The following is a 26402-nucleotide window of genomic DNA, read 5'->3' as shown; positions in this document are numbered from 1 at the left end:
GTATTAAGGTTAGTCGCAAAATTTAGAGAGACCGGTTCTGTTAATAACAAGGAACACAAAAGATCTGCATCAATGTTGAATACAGATACAGTCACTGAAATCGAAGACAGATTACTCGCCTCGCCAAATAAATCAATCAGACGTTTGTCTGCTGAAATTAATTTGTCTAAATCAACTGTTGATCGGATGACCAAACAATTACAATTATGACCTTATCGCATTAAAATGGTTCATCAACGTCTTGAGCCCGACAAAGAAAAACGGCTACAATATTGTCAACAGTTCTGTCGATTTCTGCGTGAGGGAATTCTCACGTGAGGGAAGGTGTTATGGATTCGTTATTTTTCACAGATGAAGCACAGTTTCATTTGGATGGCTACGTAAACAGCCAAAACAGTATGGCTACATAAACAATTACATCCGCAGAAGTTGGGCGTGTGGTGCGCGATATCACGGAAGAAAATAATCGGTCCTATTTTTTTCGAGTACACCATTAATGCAGAAAGATATCAGGATATTTTATTTCAGTTCATCGCAGTCTTGGAAGAGGAAGACAGACACTGTTGGCTACAACATGACGGTGAGACATCGCACTATGCAGGTTCAACTTCTGATTTCGTTGAGGAATTCTTTGGTAATCGTGTTATCGGTCAAGGCTTGTGGCCACCAAGATCTCCAGATTTGACTGCGGCGGATTTTTTTCTATGGGGTTACCTCAAAGAAAAAGCCTACAGCAACAAACCACGAACACTTGAAAGTCAATATTGAAGCAGCTGTATTAAATATCCAGCCACAAACTTTGAAAAAAGTTGCAAGAAACGCTGTAAAAAGAATTGAAGCTTGTTTTCAAGATGGCGGCCACTTCCAAAATTTACTCTAAATGTAAGGTAATGGATGGTAATCATAAAAATTACATTTACATTTACACATGCCTTTTTATTATTTCAATACCAATATAAGATTGGGTTGCGTTTTATATGGGACACCCTGTACCTTACAATCTTCTACTATCATCCCCTGAAATATGCTTGTATGCTGAGATAAAGTAATAATTCTGCTATGATTTCAAGGTGTATCCAACTTGTGTTTAATAAATGAATAACAAAGATTAAAAACCTACCGGACTATGATACAGTAAGTTTGACAAAAGATTGATGAACACAACAAACAATATACAAAACACTAAACTCAAATGTGAACTAATGAAGAGATTATGTGCAACAAAAAAAAAAAAAACAAAAACATCTGCAAGAGCAGTGTTGCCAACTGTCTGTTACAAAAATACAGCAAGAAATTACCAGTGTTGCAATTAATTTGAATGGTACTGTAGTGTGTTAAACCAGTTTATTATTATTGTACCCACTGATTCTAGATAAATTAAATAATTTTCAAAAAATGTGGAATATAGGTAATGGAATTTTAATGGTTAATAAAGAAATAAGACAACAAAATACATTTAAATTTTAAGTTATTTATACAAAAAAAAAAAATAAAAACATAATGTATTTACAGAAATAAAATCCAATTAAATCATATAAATAACATAATGCAAGAATTAATAAAAAACTAAAATAAGCAACAGAATGAAAACACACAATATATTAAAATTTCACTTAAAAACATTGTTCAATTAATAAAATAAAAACATTTGTAAATCATGGAGTGCTATTTTATTGGAATTCCACAGCTATTGATTAAAAACAAACGCTTTTAAATGCTCTTACATGCAGTATTCGAATCTTCATAAAAACCTACATTCTTGTGTAAAAATATAAAAATATTCCAGATATACGTACATAGATTTATTTAAAATATTTTATTTCTGTTAATAAAAATATTCAAATGCATTTTACCAAACACACATACGTATATGTAAATATATATATTTTTTAAAGATTTTTTTTGTTTTACATACATATATATATATATGTACAAAAGAAAAAATCTTTAAAAAATAATAAAGTTTACATATACTGGTAATTTCAAAATGATAAATTATTTAGTGGTAAAACTACTTATAGATGTAATGACAAAAAAAATAAAAAATGTGTTGTAAGAAAAGTCACTGGGTATTACAGTGAAATCAAATTTAATATTTGCGTAACTACTACTAAGGAGTTTCTAAATTTATTCATTATTTCTTTAACTGTAGAATTAAATAAACAATATAATAATATTTTTGTCCAGTTATGGAAAAAAGGCAAAAAAATTATCAATGTTAAATTTACGTAATCTTGCCATCCTCTTGAGCCTGTAACAGAAATTGTAAATTGCAAATATGTAAAGATACAACATTTTGATATATATACAAAAATCATATAATACTAACAACAATAGTAATTAAAAGAATTACATTACAGACTATCAGTATAATAATAAAATAACACAATACAAATAATATAATTAATTAACATAAATAATTGACGCAATGAAATTCATAGATGACCAATCTAATTACAACATAAAACATAATACTACAAATATACGATACAAAAACATTATAGGATTATAAAAAACAATCCTAAAATATATTGATAGTTAACTACAACGCTGCTCCCCTTTTATATAACTATTCTTTCAAATAATATTAACTAAAAATATTCTTTATTATTAATATTTAAATTTATTTTTTAAATAATTACGTTGAATTAATTGATATTCAACATCCTACTATCCAGATCTACTAAATAAATATGGTTACTAAATCACATTAGCTTAAACCTGATTACTAAAATGTTCATTGCCGATCTTGACTGTTTTTAAATATTAACAACTTAAAAGATGGTGTTTAACTTGAAGAAGGTGTTCAACTTAAAAGAGGCCTTATCGCTCAGTAGTTTATACAAAATGCCTATTTTTGTTAAACTGTATATATTGGGGTGAAATGGGTAAAATAATGTGGAAGATGTTGGTATGACTGAAGCTGGATTAAGGAGGACTGTTTATTTCCTGTACATTTGAGTATTGCCAGTTTGTGTCGAGCATTGGCTTTTGAACAATGTTTTGCAATAGTGCGTTGTTTGTTAAATTGTAGTTAACTGTTTTTTTTTTTTTTTTTTTTTTTTTTTTGGGAGGGCGAAAAAAATTTACATGTTATCACTATAATAATAAAATAACATAATACAAATAACCCAGCAAACACAGATAAAATATAAAAAAACAAAATCTAACAACAAAACTTAAGCTAAGTTTAACAAAACTTAACTTAATAAAATTATTACAAACTAAAATATTAAAAACAAGGCACAAATAAAATTTTAAACTAAAATATTAAACACAAAAACATACAACTACTATCACAGGTAAAAAATACAATAAACTTAACAAACTCTGAGAAGTTATCCTTCTTGGATAACAAAAAAAATAAAAAGTATAAATTTAAAACTAAATTCGTAACACAATTAAAAGGTATCTAACATATTAATATTGCTAAGAAATAAAAATACCCGGTCCAAAACTTCTTTATCATTGCCCAGGATACGACGAATGTTCCTGGGCAATTTAAATTTACGACGCAAGACTACATAAAGCACACAATCCACAAGGATGTGGCGCACCATCAAGAGGTAGCTGCATTGTATGCATATTGGTGCGTTTACTGCTGACAGATAACTGTAAGTGGCTCTCATATGTCCTGTCTACGAAGGGCAATTCAGAATAAGCAGAGAGGAATGTTGTCATCAGGCATTATCTTTCTCCATGAAAATGCTCGGCCGCACACTGCAGCTGTAACAAAGAAGCTCCTGCAGCGTTTTCGTTGGGAAGTGTTTGATCATCCAACATACAGCCCGGACTTGGCTCCATCCAATTTAACCTCTTTGGTCACATGAAACGCTAACTAGGAGGACAACATTTTGGCACAGACATCGAGCTGCAGACCAGCGTAGAAACATGGTGGCTCCGTTCTATGACGAGGGTATTGGAAAGTTGGTACCACGCTACGACATATGTCTAAATCAGAATGGCGACTACGTAGAGAAATAGCGTAACTATGTAAGTACTTGTTACAAATAACAAATTTTTTATTTTCACTGTGGTTTTAATTTCGTGACCGATCAGACCTTGAAAAAAAATAACCCTCGTAATATTCTTCAGGAGAACCATTTGAATTTGTTATAACTTTGTTTATCAAGAAAGGTGAGACCTTTTGGAAGGAGCCACCTTTCTGATTATTGCAGAGAACAACAAATTGGATGTTTATATATTAACCAGTTTCATCTCCTACGCTATTATCCTTGTCAGACAAGGCTGAACAAGGTCTCTTCGCAAGACTAAAATTGGTCGTTTTTTCAGATGGACCACCAAGCATCATAAGATTGTTCTGTGGCATGACATTTTGGTCCCATGAGTATTGGCGATATAACGGACCACTCCAGCAGAGCGCACGCGTAGTGGAGTTGGAGCTAATTACAACTGGGTTCGCTCCAGTGCCCAGAGGACATCGTTCGAGACTCATTACGTACAGCCATTCACCCATCACCACGATAGTTTCCACCTTGGGTTATGGTTGCGTTTTATCAGATGTCGCAATAACACAGAGTGTAACTCTAAGAAGAAACAGTGTAGGATGTTGTTGTGTAATTGTGTAAGGGTACATGTTGTTGTTTGTGTAGTGATCTTGGTGTAGTGTATGTGTATAGTATAATGTGTTCTGCAGTTCTGGGTGTAGTGGGAAGAAAAGCTGCAGAGGCTAGGGCCGAGGGGATGCCAATCCCCAAAGTCTTAAAGAATAAGACTCCCCATTGGGGGTAGTTAACTGTTGAAGGTGTATTCATGTTAGAAACTTATTTAGATGAAATCTCATGTTGTGCATTAGCAAAAGTTCAGGGAAAAATTAGAAAAGAAAGGACCAGTGAAAAGTATTATTCAGAAGTTAGTTAAAAAATTTTGTGAAACAGGTGACGTAACAGAAATGTGCCTGAAACTGGTCAGTTTTAATAATGCAGGTTGTACAGGATATTAAAGCAGCAGTTACAAGATCTTCTCATAAGTCTTTGTAAAGACTAGGCTAGGAAAAACATTTCACTACGTTCAGCCCATATTGCAGTGAGGAGAATGCAAAAATATTATCTGTATCGAACGCAGGTTTTCCATGAGCTAACTAATGCTGATTAATGCTAAAATGATTCATTAATGTCAACGGTTCAAGAATTTCATTAGAGGCAACATTGGCATTTAAATCAAGTGTTTTTTACAGATGAAGTGTGGTTTCACCTTGATGGGTATGTATGTTAATTGTCAGAACTACCAGACCTGGGGTACTGAAAACCAGCAAAAATAAAATGGATGAAATAGTAAGTGATAAAACTATAGATAAGTTCCTTATTAAAGACTGAATCTGAGACCAGATGTCCAAAAAGCTAGGTTCCAACCATTACAGCAATTGGCTGGCTGATGTTATGAAGTCAATGATAATTTCTGGATAAACCTATATATTATCAAAAATATAAACTGGACCGATCAGCGAGATGGACACTAAATTATGATTTACAGCAGTAAATGCAATGGTTTGTTCAGTGTTAGTAAGAGATTCTCAGAACTTTAAAATCAGCTATTCTGATTGTTACGTTTCTATGCATTGCAAATAAACATCTAAAACAGGTATGCTGTTTCCAACAAAATGGTTTACTTTAACTGTGGCTATAGCTTAATTTTTACCAGATCTGTGCTATACTTCAATCATTTTTCCTTACTTTGCTCTTTTTTATATGAGCAATATGAATTTTATAGAAATGGCTTGCAAGCTTTTTTAAAATTTTTCCAAATGATAGTTCATTCTGTCTAAGCATCTTTTTTTGAAGAACAAAATAATAAATCCTGAAGTTATGACAAAATGATAATCAAAAACCTTACACTAAGAAAAATACAACAGGTAATATATCTATCTAAATCAAAGTAATGAATGTAGCCTAACCTGAAAAAAATAGACTTCTTGACATTTTGTAAAAACTCAGTTTGAAAATACTCCCAATGATAAGACACTATAGGATTGCATGAATGACATTTCTGTTTTCTACAATGGTCCTATAACTTATGATATTTTCTAGTATTACTACACATAAGAGAAATTTTATAATGTGAAATAGTTTATAAATAAATAATTTTTTTTAGAATGTTGTAATTTATCTTGCATAACTTTATGCACATCACAAAAATATTTTAATAAGCAAACATTATGTAAGTTAGATTCTAAAATACAATTTTTTAAAACACTGCAATGAAAAAATGTACCAGTTTATATTACTATTGATTGTATATGAGAAATTTTGAAAATTATAGCTCTACTACTTAGTGTAGCTGCTATTCTTATATAAGCATATAAGCTACAATGTAGATGAATTTTCTAATCATTGGAAATGAGTAGAACAAGTGAAAACCATTATTTCCCTAAAAGAAAATTTAGTAATAAAAATACTTAATTTTTTTTTAAGATAGATTGTTCATATTTTGTACGAAAGATTTGTCAGGGAAAATATAATTTGTAAATTTGGAAAATTTGAGATAAATAAAAAAAAAACTGTCAACAAAGTTGTACTACTTTCCTGGGATTGGTTATTTGTTTTTATATAGTAAAAAAATAATGATACACGAAAAAAGTTACCTAAGATTCCATTTTTGGGAGTGGGAGTAATTTACGATGAAGATTTACTGTAAAATTATATGTTTAAATAGACAAAAAAAAGGTTTAAAAATTCAGAAAATCAGTATTTTTTACTTTTTCTGCTTTCCCAGTTTCAAAATCATCTTACAGTAATCTTTTTTTTTTTCTACATTTGGTAAGTTAAATGAAAGAAACTAAAACTGTTGCAGTAAGTGTGTCAGAAGGGTGGATTTTCAATTTTAGTTACAGACAGGATGCTGAACTGCTGTAATGATTTTTGAAAATAATATTGCTTTGAGCATTTTTTTTTGTGTTTTATGTTACGTTAGTAGCATATGTTCTTTTATAATACTGTGAGGTACTATGTACTGGTCCAATAAATACTTTATACTTATTGATTTGTTTTTTTTCTTCCTCCTTTTCACATTTTGTTGAGTTGTGACAGCATCAATTTCTTAACACTGATGTTTGCCAGCAACCCACAGTGATACTATTACCCAAATTGTACCAAAACTACTGAAACTTCAAAACTGATTTTGTGGACATCAATCCCTTTCCCTGCCACTACCATCACCACCAGCTTGCATCTGGTGGTGCTTGCAAAAATTTAATTTTGGTTTTTTATTGGCTATTATCTATTTTGATTTTCTTTTTTCATGTCAACATTTAAATTGCATTATGACAATCTCAACATGAAAACTTACTCAAAAATCCAGTTTTTTGCCTCTAACTCTAATTCCTGTGAAGAGATTTGCTTGAAAATCAATAGGCCCTATTCTCAATAAGTTGACATTTTCCCACCAAGTTTCATCAAAATCTGTCAAGATTTGCATCCGGTAGAGTGGACGAAAAAATCTTAACAAACATATATATGAACATAAACATTGGAGGAGTTCAGGAGACTCCAAAATGTAAAGAAAATGGTCCTCCCTCCACTGACATCCCCTTACAAAATCTGACTGGGTGTAGCAGGGTCAATCCATTTGAAGTATCCCAAAAAAACATAAGCTGGTTGCTTGAGCAATTCAAAAAAAATTGAAACTTACCCACTTGTTTCCTACATGTTTCAGTACCTTAAAACTATTTTTTTTATATTAACACATGTACATATGTATAAACATAACAACCTATTTTATTTAAATTTTTTGAGATCCCTGGGAAATGAAATGTCAAGAAATGAAAAAAAACCCCATAGCCCATTTTCTAACTGATTACCATACATACTTTCATCATTGCAGTATAGCTCTGTAGCTATGATGACAGGAATGTAAAAATTAACAATTTTTTTGGAGATCATTCAGAAAAAAAAGAGAATGCTAGCAACTACAAATGAATACCTCATATTGCTTTATTAATCATTAAATCATTCTGGTTCAGGTAAAAGCATAATCCTACGAACATTTTCTGTTGCTACACTGTGGCTAAATTACAGACTCAGCTCACATCTAATTTCACATTTTTGGCGTGGAAAAGCTACTTAAATCACTAGTTTTATGTTAACATGTCTCTTTCTGTAATTTAATGGTTCAAGAAAACACATGTTGAAATAAACCATTAGTGTTTAGTGTAAAAGAAATTTACAATATGCCAGGATCAATATGATCAGCAACTATGTTTATTACGAGGGATATCTCTGAAGTAAAAATCGCTGGGAAATTTCTCTCCTTAAGGTTGGCAAACCTGTGTCATTCATGGCCACGCTAGTAATGTACACGCTGCATTGTTGTATATATGTTGTCGTATCTTTGATTACGTGTGAGTCATTAGTTATAAAATGAATAGGAAAATCGATGTTGCTGCTGACTGTGAAATACAAGGAGTGATATGTTTTTTTAAACCATCAAAACATTAAGCCGGCTGAAATTCATAGGCAGTTGGTTGATGTGTATGGTGATAATGTAATGAATGAAAGAAATGCCCAAAAATTGTGTGAAAGGTTTAGAAATAACAGAATTAATCTGCATGATGAAGAATGTTCAGGGAGGCCCTCGATAATCACAGAGGACTTGTTGAAACGCATCGATGATGAAATGAGAAAAGATCATCACTCAATGATTTCCGAGCTGGCCCGTCTTTTTCCTGATGTTTCAAGAGCTGTTATTGGTCACATTGTTGATGACCATATTGGCTTCAGAAAGGTTTGTGCACGTTGGGTGCCGCATGTCTTAACGAAACATCACAAAAAAATCCCAATGGGATCTGCTTTGGAATTTTTGATGCGCTACACAGAAAAAGGCGTTGAGTTCCTTAATTCAATTGTTACTGACGATGAAACATGGATTTCGTATTACATGCCAGACAGAAAACAGCAGTCAAGTGAATGGCGCCATTCTCAATCACCAAGCAGACCAACAAAGCTCAAGCCACAGCCATTTGTATGCAAAATGATGGCTACAGTCTTTTGGGATTGGTTTGGCATACTGCTGATCAATTTCACGTCATGTGGAACGACATAAATGCCGGACAAGAAGCCTACTGTGAGACTCTAAATAAGTTTCGGTGCGTCATTCAAAATTGGCGATGTGGGCGGCTGACCGACGATGTCGTCCTGCTGCACAATAATGCACGTCCACATGTTGAGGGTCTAACACGTGATTTCTGAGAACATTTGGATGGGAAATTTACGATCACCCACCACATAGTCCAGACTTAGCTCCTTCTAAATACCAATTGTTTGGGAGATTGAAAGTATTTTTGAGTGGTAAGCAATTCGCAGGTGATGATGAACTTAAAAATGCTATTAATCAGTGGCTAAATGGACTGGCAGCAGAAGAATACGATGAGGGTATACTGAAGCTGTTGTATTGCTATGATAAATGTCTTGTTCACGTGGAGATTATGTAGAGAAGTAGTATAGGTATGTAGTTTAAGAGAAATAAAAAAATTTATAAAATTTTCAGAATAAATTATTTTACAATGAAACGGTATTTTTACTTTACAGATAACCTCTGATAGTTATAATGTTTTGGTTTTTAAGTTAACCTTACTTGCATAGTAGCTATTTAGTTATTCGTAACAGGTTTTCTTATATATGATCTTTGTTTTAGAAATGCAACAATAAAAAAAATTATTCTTGTTGAAAAAGAAAAATACCCAGTCTACTGTAATATTATGGAACACAGTACCGATTGAGCACAACATTGAATGAGCAAAAGTATTAACGATAATACTACTTGAAGAAATTGTATTTTATACAATATTCCTGCTTAATGCTGATAATATCAGTAACATTTTTGAAATCATATTAAAATTTAAACATCCCTGACAAGATTCCAAGTAAACTCAAAAACATCAATATGTGACCTAATTCTGAATCCAATGTGGTACTTTTGATGTGATGTACAAAGAATTAGAAAAAAATCCAAAGTTTAAAAGATTTGAAGAATTGCTGGGTTAATTAATGCAACTTCATTAAAAATACTAACTGTAAAAAATATATATATATATATATATAAATAAATTACCTCAAATGACTAGCTTAATCTTCAAGAGTAACATTTTTGAACAGATAGGACATTGATTCTTTGTTGTGAATACGACGAATAGCTTCTGCCAATAAAATACTGATATCTACAGTTTTTATTTTATGACACTGCATCTTCTGCAACTCATGTGGAATTGTATTTGTAACCACAACCTAAAAGTGAAAGAAAAAGTTTAAACAAATAATTCCATTACAAGTAAGTATATTCACAGATATTTCACATTATTAGCTAACAATTATATTAATTAAACATAAAATCTTTCATCTATTAAAAAAATAAAAAAATGACTAATATCAGAACTCATTTAGAAATAATGCTTTTAAAAGTTGCTGTAATTATTTACTAAATATAAAAAGTTCAGTAATAGATTTTGAAATATTCCTTATTTATCATGACAGATGAAAGTTTCAAGAGAATATCTTTAAAGAAAACTTTAGAAATGTCTTAACTAATATCATCACTAGCTGACGATGCAGAAGTGGCCTTGAAAGTAATGTTAATGCTATTTTAATCTTTTGAACATATGCATTTCTTTTCTGCAAGTGGCAGCTGAATGTAATGCACACTGGAATTTAACACAAAATATTGCACAAAGTGACAATGTTTCAATGTCTATTAAAACATTCCAAAACTCACTGATCCTTGGCATTTTCTGTCAGTTGCTATTTTTATGAAATCAAATTAGTCTGTTATGTTGATACAGTGACTGAACAATGTGCAATGATTGACTTTCTAACATCGGAAAAAGGGAATCCTAATGACATTCAATGTTATCTAAAAACCAACTGTTGATCAAAGATGGAAACACCTCCTTTTGGTGCTTCTAAGACACCTTAGAAGACGTGAATGTAATGTTCGATAAGTCTTTTAAGTCAATAATTTTGCAACATGATAATGCTCGGCCATACACATTGCATGGAATTGTTAAGGCCCTTGTAAAGTTGAAATCTGACTGTATTTCACACTCTCCACACCCAGATTTGTCACCATGCGATTTTGCATTTCTTTCCACAACTAAAAAAGGATATTAAGGACATTCATTTCACCACAGATGAGTGAGGTTGTGGATCAAGGAAAGCCTGCCAGCATTCTTCATTGGCAGATTGGGGTAAGTGGTTCACCTGTGGGAGAAATGTGTTACTGTAAACTAAATATTGACAACATGAAAAACTTTTATATAGTTAATAAATAAATAAACTTTTTGTAGCAAAAAGTTTATTTATTTATTAACTTTTTGTATTAACTTTTTGTAGCAAATAAAATATACTTTTATGCTATAATTGTTTCATTTTACTATCTCTTTTTCATTTGTGAGTTATAAGTGACTGTGCCTCTAAAATTTCAGCCACCCCTTGTACATAAATTAAATGATACATACATGATATTTTTTAAGTAATAATTTAAACATCAATAACAATATTCATAAACTACTAATAGAGTAACTGAACTTCTTCTCAAGGTAATGTGTCAGTATTGAAGGTTGGTAATTTTAATTTTGGAGAACTGAACACAATTCATCAAATTAGACAACATTTGATTATTTTCTGTTTTGAATTTTAATAACTTACATAATAGGTTTGCTAAAACGTCTGTACAATTTTTTTATATTTATTCCAGTAGAACTGCCCTTTTTACAATGGTTTGGTGCACCTGATGATTTAAAATCAAAAGAATGTTAGTGAAATTTAAATTTTGAATTTTGTAAATAAAAAATATTTTCAATTCATTCTCGAAATATGAATTTTTATCGTTTTATAAGAGCTTCCTACTTATCCAACAATAACCATTTTATTATACAGTACATAACACACTGTTGGCATAATAATATTACTAAACACATTATTCTCCAGTAATAGAATGCTATATAATAAATAATATGTGTAATTTACTGACAAAGATGAAATGATTGATGTATGAACATAAAGAATGAATATTAATGACTAAAATGGAAAACAGCTATAATTAACAATTATTTTGATTATAATATTAATTACTGTTTTGGTAACATCATACTAGAATGATGTATAAATTATCAATTAAACTTCAAGTGAATTCTAGGACTAGAGTAAGTTAACAGTATTAATTTTTAAAAAAAATTAAATTTTTTTAGTGTTATTTAAGGCTGGCCACGTTTGGAATATGTAAAACAAATTGTTAGGGATGTAGGATGTAGAGGTTATACTGAAATGAAACGACTAGTACTAGATAGGGAATCTTGGAGAGCTGCATCAAACCAGTCAAATGACTGAAGACAAAAAAAAAGTGTTATTTAAAAGATAATCTACTTTATAGGAATATATCATACATGTATCATGAATGAGATGCAATCAAATTCCTATAACTCGAATTCTTATAACTTGAAAATTTCTACAACCCAAAATTTATTCTAATTCCCGGCTGTATTGTACTGTGTTATACAGAAATATAATTCCTTTAACTTGAAAAAAAAATCCTACAAGTTGAAGTAAAATATTTGATTAGTTTATTACAAAAAATAAATTAAAAAACCCAAATTTAACATTACGCTTGTAATACCGATATTATTTTCAGTTCAGAAATATGAAACAAGCATGATTCACTTCCTGTACTATGTGATAACAAAAAAGGTTGAATCAACATACAGTAAAGAGGAAAGGAAGTGAAATCTTATACATCATGCATCAGTAGTCACTGGAACTCATTTGTTGTAAGAAGTGTCAGTCAATGTGTCTTTATAACTGTCTCAGCTCATATGCATAGTTTTTGTATGTCTGGGTTTGTTTGCTACTGTAAACAAGGGTGTTCTTATTCTTTCCTTATAATGATAATTACGTGATTAGTTTTTATATTATTAGGTTTAGTTTTTATTCAGTTTGGTTAGTTGTTTTTACACTTTCTGTTCATTTTTTTAAAATGTCAAAAAGAATTTTAAGAAAATTGTAATAAGGTGATAAAGTAAGCTCATAATGGAAGTAGATGATGGTAAAAAGAAGAAAAATGTGAATGCATCAGAATTCGGTACACCACCCAACAAACTTACGATTTACAAAAACAGTGAGAAAATTTTGAAAGATTGTAGCCTTCATAATTCAGGCGTTATCAAAAAGAGTAAAGTATCCCAATGTTAAAAAAAGCATTTTAGAGTGGTTTAAAAACAGTCACGATCAAAATTTACATGTCAGTCATCAATTTTACGTGAAAAAGCCAAATAATTTGTGAGATAGTTCAACTGTACAGATATCAAAGCTAGTGTGGGTTGGTTTAATAAGTTTAGAGATAGGCATGGAATAATTTTTAAAAATGTTTGTGGTGTAAGTGCCAATGTAAATGAAGTTTGTAATACGTGGATAAACAGTATGCTAAAAGAAATTATGAGCACAAATCAGACGTTTTTAATGATGATAAAGCTGGCCTGTTTTACAAATGTTTACCCGACAAAACTTTAACTTTTCAAGATGATAAATGTCATGGTGGAAAACGAAGCAAAAATCATTTCACAGTTCTCTTAGGTGCAAATATGTCAGGGCACAGAAAAGTTGAAACCTTTCTTAATTGGTAAATTGAAAAAACCATGTTTCACTAACGTTAAATCTTTGCCTGTTTAGTACAAAGCCAATAGAAAAGCATGGGTTACTAGTGAAATCTTAAAAAAATGGTTATTCAAATTGGATAATTATTATCATTCGAAAAATAGAAAGATTGTTCTATTTATTGAAAACTGCCCAGCACATCCAAAATAGTTTCCTCAAGAATTGTTATCGATTAAATGCACTTTCTTTCCACCAAATATTATCTCTAAACTCCAACCAATGGATCAGGGCATTATACAAAATTTTAAGCAATGTACAGGAAAACAATTACAATGAAAACACTGGTCTAGTGGTGAACTCGTCATTGTAAATGAGCTGATTAAGAAGTCGAAAGTTCTAAGGTTCAAAACCTAGTAAAGGCAGTTACTTTTACAGGTTTGAATACTAGATCGCGATACCTTAATGGTGGTTGGATTTCAATTAATCACACATTTCAGGAATAGTTGACCTGAAATTGTACAAGACTACACTTCATTTACATTCATATTTATCATCCTCATTCATCCTCTGAAGTAATACCTTATGGTGGTTCCAGAGGCTAAACAGAAAAAGAATAAAAAAACATCGGTGGAAACAAACAAGGTTATAGTAGAGTAATTTTGAAAAAAAGGCTTTTTCTTATCAAACTGTGTAAGGCAACTTTTCGAATTTGAAATACACACAATGGTCATCTTTACAAATCTTTTTCAATATTTTATGTATAAATCCATCAGCAGAAAATTATGTAAAAAACTTCACGTACTCATACTCATGCATACACATAAACAAACATAAATACAAATACACACAATCTTAGAAGAATTAGTCGAATTAGGTTCAAAGGTACTAAAACTGAAAAAGTTATTCATACATACAGTCAATTATGAAAACTTTCAAGAATAACATAAACATAAACCCAATAACATAAACCTGCATTAACAAGTGGAAAATAAACTCACCTCATCAATAGGAGAGTCATCAATAAGTCTAGGGGCATCAGAAGATAATAGGCCATGTGTAGCAAGAACATAGATCTTGTAAGCACCTCTTTCTTTTAAAACTTCAGCCGCTGCAACAAATGACTGCACATCATCTACCATGTCATCTACCATAATGGCAATACGACCACCTACATCTCCAACAACATTTATCGGAGGTTTTTCCTTAGCAGGATGTTGTGGTACTCCTACACCAACATCCATTGTACGAGAAAGCAATGGTGGAGGTGGTGGGGAATATCTTCCATCGACCATATCTGATTCTGCTTCTTTTTGTTCACCATGAATAACAGCTATTCCAAGACGTAAACGTTCGGCATATGAAGTAGCTTTTTTTGCTGATCCAGGATTACGTGCAACAATAACTGCATTTCTGTAATCTGGAATCTGTAATTAACACCATATAATAAATTACTTAAAATGATTTGGAACAACAATCAGCAGAATGTTAAAAGGGGAAACAAATGTTCAATAAATTTTTCAATAAGTGAACATTCAGAGGGTGATCACACAGATTTAAAAGATCTGGTCCTTACATGAACTCCAATACCCTTGTCCTCCATGTGGACATGGATTACATCTAATTTATCTAACCATTGAATTTAATATATTCTCATAAAACTATATTTCTAATCTTTATACAAAACAGAAATAATGGAAGTAGGAATAGAAGTATAATCAAACAAAACTATATTAAAGACAATAAAAACGTTTCATGGATGTAACATTTTTGAACTCTTCAGTATGTTATTAACAAATAGTAATAATTAATTCCTGTTGACAACACAATAAACATTTTAATAAATGGTCATTTTGGGTCCTAAAATTTTAAATAATACTTTTTTCTTTCATGAACTTGATCCATTTTAATAAATAATTAATATAAATAATCTAGTTTTTAAAATTATAAGTATCTACGAATCAACAATCACCTCTCTCTTTAACTTTTAACATTTTAAGTGGTGAAAGAAAAATATTCCAAAATAATGTTTAATAAGATTAAGAATGCAGGAAAAAACACATTAAAAAATTAAATATAAAACAAATGAAAAACATTACTTACATTTCTAAAAAAAGTACAACCTTAAAAAAAAAAAAAAAAAAAAAAAAAAAAAAAAATTGAAAACTATTTAACTGTTCCAAAAGAGTGATGTATATTTCATACAGTGATCTAATATCTTTATCACTGCTTTACGGTATAGCAATGAAAATAAATCATGCAAAATTTTGTGAATGTGACTTCCCAATAATGCACTGTTGATCTCCATGGTGGAATGTTATCAAATTCTATTTTTTATCAAAAAGTTCTAGACTCAAAACCTAGTCAGAGGTTTGGCATTTTTTAATTTTATAAAAAATTATAATGCATTATTATCAGTAATTATAAATGGGTGTAGGTAACTGGTTGAATAATAATTAAATACTACCTCTCTCATTCTTTAATGGTTAAGTTTTAATTTTAAAATACAATTAAATACCTATTGGCTACTTACAGACTCCTGAATATACTGGAGAAGAAATGGTGATGCACGAAGATTATCTACTGGGCAGTCAAAAAATCCCTGTATTTCTTTCTGATGTAAATCCATTGTAATAACATGAGTTAGTCCAGAGCTACACATCATTTTTGCCACCAATTTAGACACAATGCAACCACGTTTTCGCATTTTACCTATTTATAAAAAAAAAGTAAAAAATGAAATGGATGCCTAGAATAATACAAAAAAAATTAATTTAGTGTAATTAAAATTGCATTAATGCCTTCTGGCAGCGACTTCTTTGAAAATAAATAGACACTGACTACAAAACACATTAATTACTCAAATTCAGGCTTCTTTTAGCGACATTAAAATTCACTTTTTACTTATAATTATTGTATAATCATAAAAATTATACTGAATTCTCACAAGCTCACAAAAACACATAAAGTAAGATAACACGATTTACGCATTTATTTATGAATTACCTATAGCTGTAAGGGTGGAAAGATAAACACAGATGTTTAAAACATAAATTTTTAAAACACAACTGTTGATTATACAGCTAATGGACTGAAACTAAATATTTTTCTGTTTAAAATAATAAAATACAATAAATGAAAATACACAGAGAGTAAATAAACATACAATATTTATACTAATAAAAGACCCTGTGTGCTTTAACTTACAACAACTTAAACATCTTTATAATAAAAAATGATCCTAATATACTAAAAAAAAATCATCATCATTGATAAAAATTTTGAAGAAATATATACATGTAATAAATTGGAAAATGAAGCTCTGGATCTTAAAATATAATTATTCATTTTGTGGCTGCATATTATTGCCTGCCTGAAGTGAACTTTCTCAATAACAAATTAAAACTTAAGTAAATAAAGAAAAGCAAAACTACACACATACACATACAAATTGTGAAAAAAAAACATAATTAAATTTACTTACTGCATGCTATGAACTGCCACATACAGAATACTTAATTATACTTTATAATCTTATCTTAAATATATATATATAAATGAATGTTTATTTGTCCTTTATTATACCGTTCATCTGATTACGCTGAAACTTTCGTTGAGTTGTTGTGAGTATGTCCATGAAGGTTTCTGAATTAGTTTGGACCAACTAGATGGCGTGGGAGTTGAGATATTTTGAAAAATTGTATTTACGGTCTGAACTGACACATATTCAGAATATATATTAGTTACATGGAAAGAAATATTTTTGCAAAAAAATGGACCCGCTAGATGGCGCTGGCATTGAGATATTTCAAAAAATTTTATTTATGGTCTGATTTAATCATTTGGCTCATATTCAGAATATATATTAGTTATGTGAAAAGAGATATTTTTGTAAAAAAGGTTTGAATGGAAAGAGGGGAAGGGGTGAAGATTGGACAAGAGGGAAAGAGGGAAAAAAGGAAAGGTTAAATTTTGTGATGTTCCGTAACATTCAGTTTTTTAATGTTTTATCAAACTTTCATTTGTGTTCATTTATATATATATATATATATATAGTTTTTAGCTAACTGCTTTCTTTTCCCTAAAATAAATTAATTATAACAACAATTATGCGTACACTGTTTGCTATAAGGAAGGTAGGGAATTACTCCCACAATATTCTTTGCTGATGATGTTTTGCATGCATAAGCCATAATAAGAAGTTCCATAATATTGTTGTTTACATCTCTAAAAAAAAGAAACAGAAAATTAGAAAATAATTTTATATACAACTATAAGTATGCTACAAAATAACCTAATATGTAATTAATTGTCATTAACAATAAGTAAAAAAAAACATTAACATTTTTATTTAAAATTAAATTACATCTTACAAACTACTGAAAACATCTTTTTAAATACATTATTAAAATTTGTTATTTTCTGTTACTGTTGTGAACATAAATTTAATTGAACAAAATTTATAGGAATCAAAAGAATATTATACTAAAAGGTACTTTGCTTTTCAGTTTCTTCCTATTAGTCCAATCTCAAAATTCAAAATTTTCTTTTTTTGATTATAAAAAAAAATTAAATTCTAAGTATTTAAAAAAGAGCCACCGGGTTGGTCTTGTGGTGAACGCGTCTTCCCAAATCAGCTGATTTGGAAGTCGAGAGTTCCAGCGTTCAAGTCCTAGTAAAGCCAGTTATTTTTACACGGACTTGAATACTAGATCGTGGATACCGGTGTTCTTTGGTGGTTGGGTTTCAATTAACCACACAACTCAGAAATGGTCGAACTGAGACTGTACAAGACTTCACTTCATTTACACTCATACATATCATCCTTATTCATCCTCTGAAGTATTATCTGAATGGTAGTTACCGGAGGCTAAACAGGAAAAGAAAAGAAAAAGTATTTAAAAAAATATTTTATTTGCCATTAAAGTATTAAAACATTATAAATATATTCCTATTATTGGATTCAATATAGCTGCCTTTTTTTTTTAATTTCTAGCCTTTTTCAATACAGGTACGAGACATATATACGGAATAAAATAAAATTTAGTGTTTTAATAAAATTATTAGTGTTTGTAGTTTATTACCAAGAGAATGGATAAAAAGATAGTGAAAGAAAGGATAATTACCATTAAAACTGTTGAGAATTTCAGCATCTGTCAGAAATAACACTTCTATTTTACAGTGAACATAAAACAGCTATTCCAGTGAAATTCAAGATCTACTATGATATTCTATAGCAGCATAAAATTACTACTATTTTCTTATAGGAAACTGAGAAATTCAAGATAAGACAGTTCTAAGAGTGTTAATATAGTTTTCTTAGTACTAATGGTGATAAAGTATCTCATGTTAAGAGATGAGAGACTATGAATTAAGGATAACAGTGACAACAAAAACATTACTACAATTACTGAACAACGAAGTCCAGAAGACAATGCTACTAAAAATCACTCACAAACAAAGCATAGGCCAACAGATTACTGCTGCTGCTGCTGCTGCTAACAAAACAACATTCAAAATTGTCAGCTAATATTTCATAGGCAGCTGAAACATCAGATGTTATTCAATTTAACTATTTAACAACTATTCAATTTACTAATCTATATATTTACACCAAATTTCAATTCCCAAAAAAGCTAGCTGCAATAAAGTGCCAAAATTACAATGTAATTAATTAATTTATAATTTTGCATTCAGTAAAAATTCTTCTGTGAATTCTAAAAAAAAAAGAGAAATTGTTACAGAAGACCATTATGGATTCAGGAAGAAAGTAAGATTACAAAGGATACTACTGAGCTAATAAGAAGTATTGTTGAAAGTTAAAAAAACAGGTAAAGTAGTAAGGTAATGGAAAAAGCATTGGAGTGTGTCAAATGAGATCAGTTAATGCAAATATTAAAAAACCAGATAGGAAAGATAAGAAATTCATTAAAGAACTGTATGTACATAAATCAGAGAATAGCTAGCAATTAAGACAAAGGGTGCTCAAATGGGGTGATTTTTTTTTTTTAAAAAGAAGAGCAAGGTAAGATTTCTGTCCACCATCAACATTGTTTAATTTGTTTTATGAAGATGTAATATAAAAATGCTTTAAAAAATGAAAGAATCAGTATAGCAAGATACACAGGGATGTTCAAAAGATAATTTTGAAATTGAGACTATGACCAGTAGATGGAATGAAAATTAATGTTACGTAAACTAAATTAATGAGGATATAAAATGGTACAGATACTTGTTAACTGAGGATTTCAAAGGTGAAAATGAAATAAAATCTAATTAATGATAGCATTTAACATGTTTTTACGAAGGGTAGTTGAAGATGTGTCTTGTGAAATGTTGCACTTGGGTGTATTTCTGCACAGATAACATATCTGTGCAAGATATTATCTGGGGAATTAGTTTATTTAGTCAGTCAATTTATTAGGTTTTTCTGGAAAAAGCAGAGAATGAGATAGACAAGTAGAATGGATCTGATTGACAGTAGATAACCTTATGATGCCAAATGATGGAAGAAAACAACCTGATTTATTTTTTAATTAATAGAATGTAAACAAACGATATAATAATATGCATTGATATATTAACACAAAAAAAAAACACTGGCACTTATATGCAGTATTCATAATATAATTATTATTATAATTATAATACATTTCAAATTATATTATAATTAATTATTCATATACATTCATTGATTCATTCATCTTCGTTTTGGTCTTCTTTGGATCGTGGGGAACTTGTTGCTTGATGTTTAGTTTGTTCTCTGCTATATTAAAAATTTATATTGATTTAACAATAATACTCACTTGGTACCAGTCTGCAGTATATAAATATCTTTTCCTCTCACAGAATCACCAATCTCAACCATTGTTTCTCGATTTGTCTTATGATATACACTACATCCTCCACTCTTAACTCCAAGACGACTGAAAAAAAGATGATTATATATATATGAATCAGAACTGTTTCCACTAATTATATGACATCTTATTTTGTGATCATTAATTATTTAATCTAAAAAGTAATAAATAAATAACTAAAATAATAAATTATAAAAATAATGTTATAGGTGAAAATTTAGGTTTTATCAAAATTGTAATAAAGATCTTCAACTAAACTATCATAAACAAATGGTTTATAAAGATCTGCACAAACATACTTTCGTTAAACATGCTATAAAATACAGAGCCGTAAGAAAGTTTAGCAATATGATGGAATGGATCATCACAAGCGGTTTACAAGTTAGTGTATGTTTAGACAGGTCTCAACCTGCACTGCAACCACTCTAATCACTGTCATTTGGCTTTTAGATGTGTTACTGAAAAGGTAGTGATGTCATGGATGAAAACTGAAAACCAGGCAATTTTGCAGATGGGTTAAGTGTTTAGAGGAAATGACTCCGTGCTTGGAGAAGATTCTCCTCATCATAGAACAATGTTTAGATAGATCAAGAGTTTGAAAGAGGAAATTTTGGTTTTGAGGATGCTCCAAGGTCAGGTTAACCATATTCATCTTTGACTGAGGAAAATAATGTTGCAGTACGAAAAATGTTTGAAAGATAGACATGTGATCTACCAAAACGTGTCCTTGGGCATTAACGCACCAGCAGTTTGTGCTATTCTGTGAAATCACCTTCGAATTAGAAAGTGTGTTGGAAACTAAGAAGATAGTTAATTCAAAGGGAAGTGGTATACTGAGGAATGGCTGCCTAAAGTTGTTTAACAACTTTAAAAGCAGGGTGTTAAAATTGAATTTGGGTGCATGAAACTGCACCCAAATTCAAGGATGGACACATGGTATCTTCACCATGATAATGCTCTGGCACATTGCTCCAAAGTTTGCTCTGAGTATTTGGCCAGCACTGGAATAAAACTGTTAGAGCACCTACCCTACAATCCTGACCTCATTCCATGTGCTGTTTTCCTGATAAAGAACAGATTGAAGAAGGGAGAACATACTGAAAGCCCTCCAAAGGGCTTGGGATGATCTCAAATGGGCTTGGGTGTGCCCAGATCTCTGACAAAACATGGTAGGGTTTCTTTAAAAACTGGTTTCAAAGGCTGGAGAAGTGTATAATGTGTGGTAGAGATTAATTTGATAAATTATACAAAATAGTCATATGGCAAAATTTTCCTGGTGCCTTTTAGAAATAAATACACAGCTTATAATTTTCTAACACAATTTGATAGATATAATTCCTATTTAATTATGTATATTTTAATGAAAACCATTGAATATTATTTTGAAAATAAAAGTTCTACTGAAATAAGTTTTCATAATGGATGATTTACTCTTGTTTAGTAATTATATAAACAGAATTAAAAATACAATAAAATTAATAATGTTATTAAAAGAAGCAATAAAAATAATATTATCCTATGAAACTTGTTCAAAAAACCTATTACAATACATATAAAATTTCTACTTTGTTGATTGCCAATCCACTTTGACAATTGTAAATTGTCAATACTTTGTTGATGTATTGTAATAGTGGGTTATACAATTACAATACACTTTTCTCATTAAACTTGTGTTCATCCCTCTATATTTAATCTTATTTTAGTTGAAAATTTAAATAAAACGTGTTTTAACAGTTATACAAAGCAAACTTTCCAAATATTGGGCGATTCAAAAAGAACTTCACAACTTTAAAAGCATATAATTTGTTGAGATAACTTTCAGATTCGGTTGAGGTCTCATTTCATAGAAACACATATCAAGTTTGGCACTCAACATTCACTTTGGTTTGATATGGCTTCCATTGTAGTGCAACATCCATACCACCTGAAGTCGATTTCATTCTAGACTGTAGCTACAAGAGATAACAAGTGTTACCTCTGCAGCTGCAGCTTTAATTCAAAGTCTTCGCTCAACAAGATCAGCAGGGAAAGGTGGCACAAGAAAAAATCTAGCAGAATCAAATCTAGGGAGCAAGGTAGCCATGCAATTGGACCTTCACAACCAATCCACTAACCTGGGAATCAAGTATCAAGAAAATCTCAGACTTTCAAGTGCAGATGAGATGGTGCCCTATCCTGCTGATAGTAATGGTGTACATCTTGATCATCATCATCTAACTGTGGAATTTGAACATTTTTAAGCATGTCCAGATAATTGATACCATTTATGGTTGTCTGCTGGAAAATGAATGGGCTGTACAGTCTTTGTTTGTTTACGGTACAAAAACCTTAAGGCTATCACAAATGTGGTGTAAAGTTTCAAGAGGGTTTTCGCTACCCCATATTTGGCAGTTATGGATGTTCACCTCGCCACAAATGTGAAACGTTGACTCATCACTAAAAATTACATCATCTAAAAAGGTATCATTATCTGTAATTCCATCTATCATTTCCACACAAAACTGCAGCCGAGCAACTTTGTTGGCATCTGCTGAACCATGTTTTCTTTTTTTAAGCCTCTCAGACCACTGTTAGGTATTGCTTCAGAGAATGAGATAAAATTGCAAGTTTGCATGTGAAAATGTCATGCCTGACTGGGATTAGAACCTGGGACCTCCGAATAAAAAGCCACCTAACACTTGCTAACCAGCCATGGTTAGTTTGTCTGGATTCAAGTGAAATTCATTTACGCAATATGCACCAAACAGTCGTTTGTGGAATGCCAGTCTCAGGTGACGCACATAGAGTTTTCTTTACACTACTTGCAAAGCTTTTTCAGAGTTGTTCCATAGCAGCTTCTGGGATCCATGGGATTTTGTATGTATAACAGAACAACCTGTCTCCACATTTGAAAGTTTGGTGCCAAGAGTAAATAGTGTACCAATTAGGAGGCTCCCTATATACTCTCTACGAAAATTATGTTGAACTGCAGTTACTGACTGCAAATCTGAAACCAAAAGAGCATATTCCACACCATTAAATTTATCCATTTTTACAACACTGATGACAGTGCTGGTGGCTGGTTTCAGTACTAATGAACTACATTAGTGAAAACTTGGTGTTTTGCCATGAAATGAGATCTCAAATGAATCTGTAAGTTATCTAGACAGTTTTATATGCTTTTAATTTGTGAATTTTTTTTAATTGCCTGGTATATACTATGCAGGAAGAAAATTAAAAGAAGTTTTAATTATATTTTTTAACTGTAAACAATACTTGGATAAAAAATAGAGTTGCTACATTTTACAATTTATCAGGATCATTATTTTGAAGCATTTTTATACCTGATCCAAAAGAAAAAAAAATATTGTTGTAAAAAGTTACAGCATCCAGAAAAAGTAGAAATTTAATTTCATTGGTTTAGCTAATACAAAAAACAAAACTAGGTGAGATTGCATATTTACTTTTTTCACTGAAAGATAAATAAAACTTTTATTAATTTGATATGAAGTGTCCTAGATAATTTTTTTTTCTTGGAAAAATTAGCAAACGATTGTAATAAACATTAATCAACTACATAATGGCAAGAAGAAAAAAGGGCGATTTTATATTAATGATTGTAATAATTTATCATTCTTAGTAGCAATAAATTAATAAAATCAATAATTTAATACATTTGATTAATTTTTCAAATGTTATGATTATTCATAAAAATTTGTTTAACATGCAATTTGCAGGGTGAATGATTCATGCAAAATTTATGTTAATATTCTATTTTATTATTTTTTAATATTACAAGTGATGCATAAAAAATGAAAACTCAAATATAATTTGTAACCTCTTGAATTCTATTGAAAACAACAATTAATTAAAAAAATAAAAATATATGTTACAAATTTCAAAATTAAATAAAACGTCCAAATACACTGTTTGTGTAATTTTTTTTTTAATTTAAACCGGGTTAAAAATTATTAAAATGAAATAATTTACATTTTATAGATAACACACATTAATGCAATAATTCTATTTTACGTTAAATTTCTATATAACTTTGACAACCACAAAATTAAAATAATACCTTTGAAATTGTGCCAACCATCTTCAGAAAGGTTTATAAATATAAGTAATTTTATTTTTTTACAATAATATTTGGATGAATATGACCAAATACGGACAGTAGGAATAAATTTACATACTAGCAACAAAATAAATATTGCTTCAACTACCTGAATTAAAATGGTAGAGAAACTACCATTTAAGTAAGTACTACTACTAATATAATTATACAGGAAACATTTACATACCAATTTAAGCCACCTAATTTTAAACAATAAGATTTTAATTGAAATTACTTTAATTGGGGGTGAGGATACTCCAAAAACTACACCTCTCCAGTTTTGGCAGTTTACACATTCTAGGAGTAAATTCCAATCTCATTGTATACCTGGAATAATTTAGATTTTAGTTTTTCTAACAATATAGCCATAACTTTTTAAAAGATAACTGAAGATACCACGTACAATTACAAAACTAACCACACTCTTTAGAATTTGAAAATGAAATCTAACACAATATATATGATTCGATTTCAATAAGAAGGCTGCAAAGTTTAGCATGCGTCTATAAAAGAAAAAAAAACTATATTTAATGTGATATATCTCTGATATTGTTAAAAAGTGCATAATGGTTGTAGGTAGTATAGGTGTATTGCATGAGTATAGTGACACTACAATTATCTTAAGATCAGAACCACCACCACCATTGGATTTCCACGCAGATATTAATAATAGCTACTCTTAAAGCTTGAGAGCCATTAGGCATTTTACCATTAGTTTATATCCTTCTATGCTCTAGGATGTTACTTGTTGATAAGTTCTAGGTATTGTGGAATCATCAGGTAGTAACAGGTCTTGTTTCTGACCCTTTACATTCATTGCATATCAACTGCACCTGTAATTTTCCATCTATAAAATACAATCATATTGTAATATTCCATTTATAACGCCAAGCTACTAAAACTACTTTAAAATAAGGCAGCCGCTCTTGGTTCACCATAAAAAAATGGCTGAACAAGGTCTATGGGGAAGCTGTAGGGCAGAGGTGACACTACCAATAACAGAAAGAAATTTTGAACATTGCAAATAAAATATTTCTTCTTCGTAATACAACTTATAGAATGCATCTGACAGCAATGCAAATTTCATATCATACAGTAATAAACTGAAAATTTCTTGATGAAAACAAATAGTGAAATAGATTTCAAGTATACAAAGCAAAGGAACAACAAATTATTAAATCTTCACAGATTTCAAGTAAAAACATACGATATTTTCTTGTATACTTGTATACTTCAATTAGTGTTAACGACAAATATCTTACGATGGGCAACTTTCCTACTGGCTTCTGTCAGTGAATGCCACCTTACCTTACCACAAACGATTAATCAAGCATTCGAAGGTTAAGTTTTTCGTAATGCCTTAAAATAATTAAAAAACCCAATAATATCATTTGTATGAAGAAGTGTATTATAAATAAATATACAATTGAACCTAAATGAACCTACAAAATACACAAACAAAATTAACTATCTTAAATTAAGGATATCATTATCCTAGTTTGATAAAAATTTCACACAAGAATTTCTTTTAATTTTTGAACGAGTAATAATCAAGCTTCATCATATAAACGAATTTGAATGAATGGAAACATTTTCAGTAGATTTCTACGGAAAGACAACTACGATTTTTTAAAATATTTTATAGCTCACCTAGCAATTAAATTGGCAAGCTCCGGATGAGAATTACCGCTAATTATCATCACATCAGATGAAATTGGTCCATCCATTTTGATATGTGTACTAACCAAGAAAAAATTAACGCAAACTGTTTACTTATCACCAAACGCTCGAATCGCTCATTACAGCTACAGCCATATGATTATGAAGTACCCTACGGCAGCGTTTCATACAAAA

General features: G+C 30.4%; 1 protein-coding gene across 1 annotated transcript; it reads right to left on the bottom strand.

Annotated features, from left to right (window-relative positions):
- Positions 1 to 1457: 1457 nt before the first annotated feature.
- Positions 1458 to 26387, bottom strand: LOC142330156 (phosphoribosyl pyrophosphate synthase-associated protein 2). Its single transcript, XM_075375263.1, has 7 exons — positions 26199 to 26387; positions 20399 to 20518; positions 17710 to 17819; positions 16126 to 16304; positions 14594 to 15019; positions 10066 to 10238; positions 1458 to 2251 (listed from the first exon to the last, which is right to left on the bottom strand). The coding sequence occupies exons 1-6, from the start codon at positions 26273 to 26275 to the stop codon at positions 10080 to 10082; spliced, it is 1071 nt and encodes a 356-aa protein (XP_075231378.1). The 5' UTR covers positions 26276 to 26387; the 3' UTR covers positions 1458 to 2251; positions 10066 to 10079.
- Between the last annotated feature and the right edge of the window lie 15 nt (positions 26388 to 26402).

The sequence above is a fragment of the Lycorma delicatula genome, chromosome 9, assembly GCF_047948215.1.
Source record: "Lycorma delicatula isolate Av1 chromosome 9, ASM4794821v1, whole genome shotgun sequence".
Lineage (NCBI taxonomy): Eukaryota > Metazoa > Arthropoda > Insecta > Hemiptera > Fulgoridae > Lycorma > Lycorma delicatula.
This window is presented reverse-complemented; position numbering and strand designations above follow the sequence as displayed.

Excerpts from the sequence above, each read along its gene's own strand:
- LOC142330156 (XM_075375263.1), bottom strand. The coding sequence starts at position 26,275 with ATGGATGGACCAATTTCATCTGATGTGATGATAATTAGCGGTAATTCT. Across the intron at positions 17,820-20,398 it reads ATACTGCAGACTGGTACCAA|AGATGTAAACAACAATATTA; the intron begins GTGAGTATTATT and ends TCTTTTTTTTAG. Across the intron at positions 10,239-14,593 it reads ATGACTCTCCTATTGATGAG|GTTGTGGTTACAAATACAAT; the intron begins GTGAGTTTATTT and ends TTTCACTTTTAG.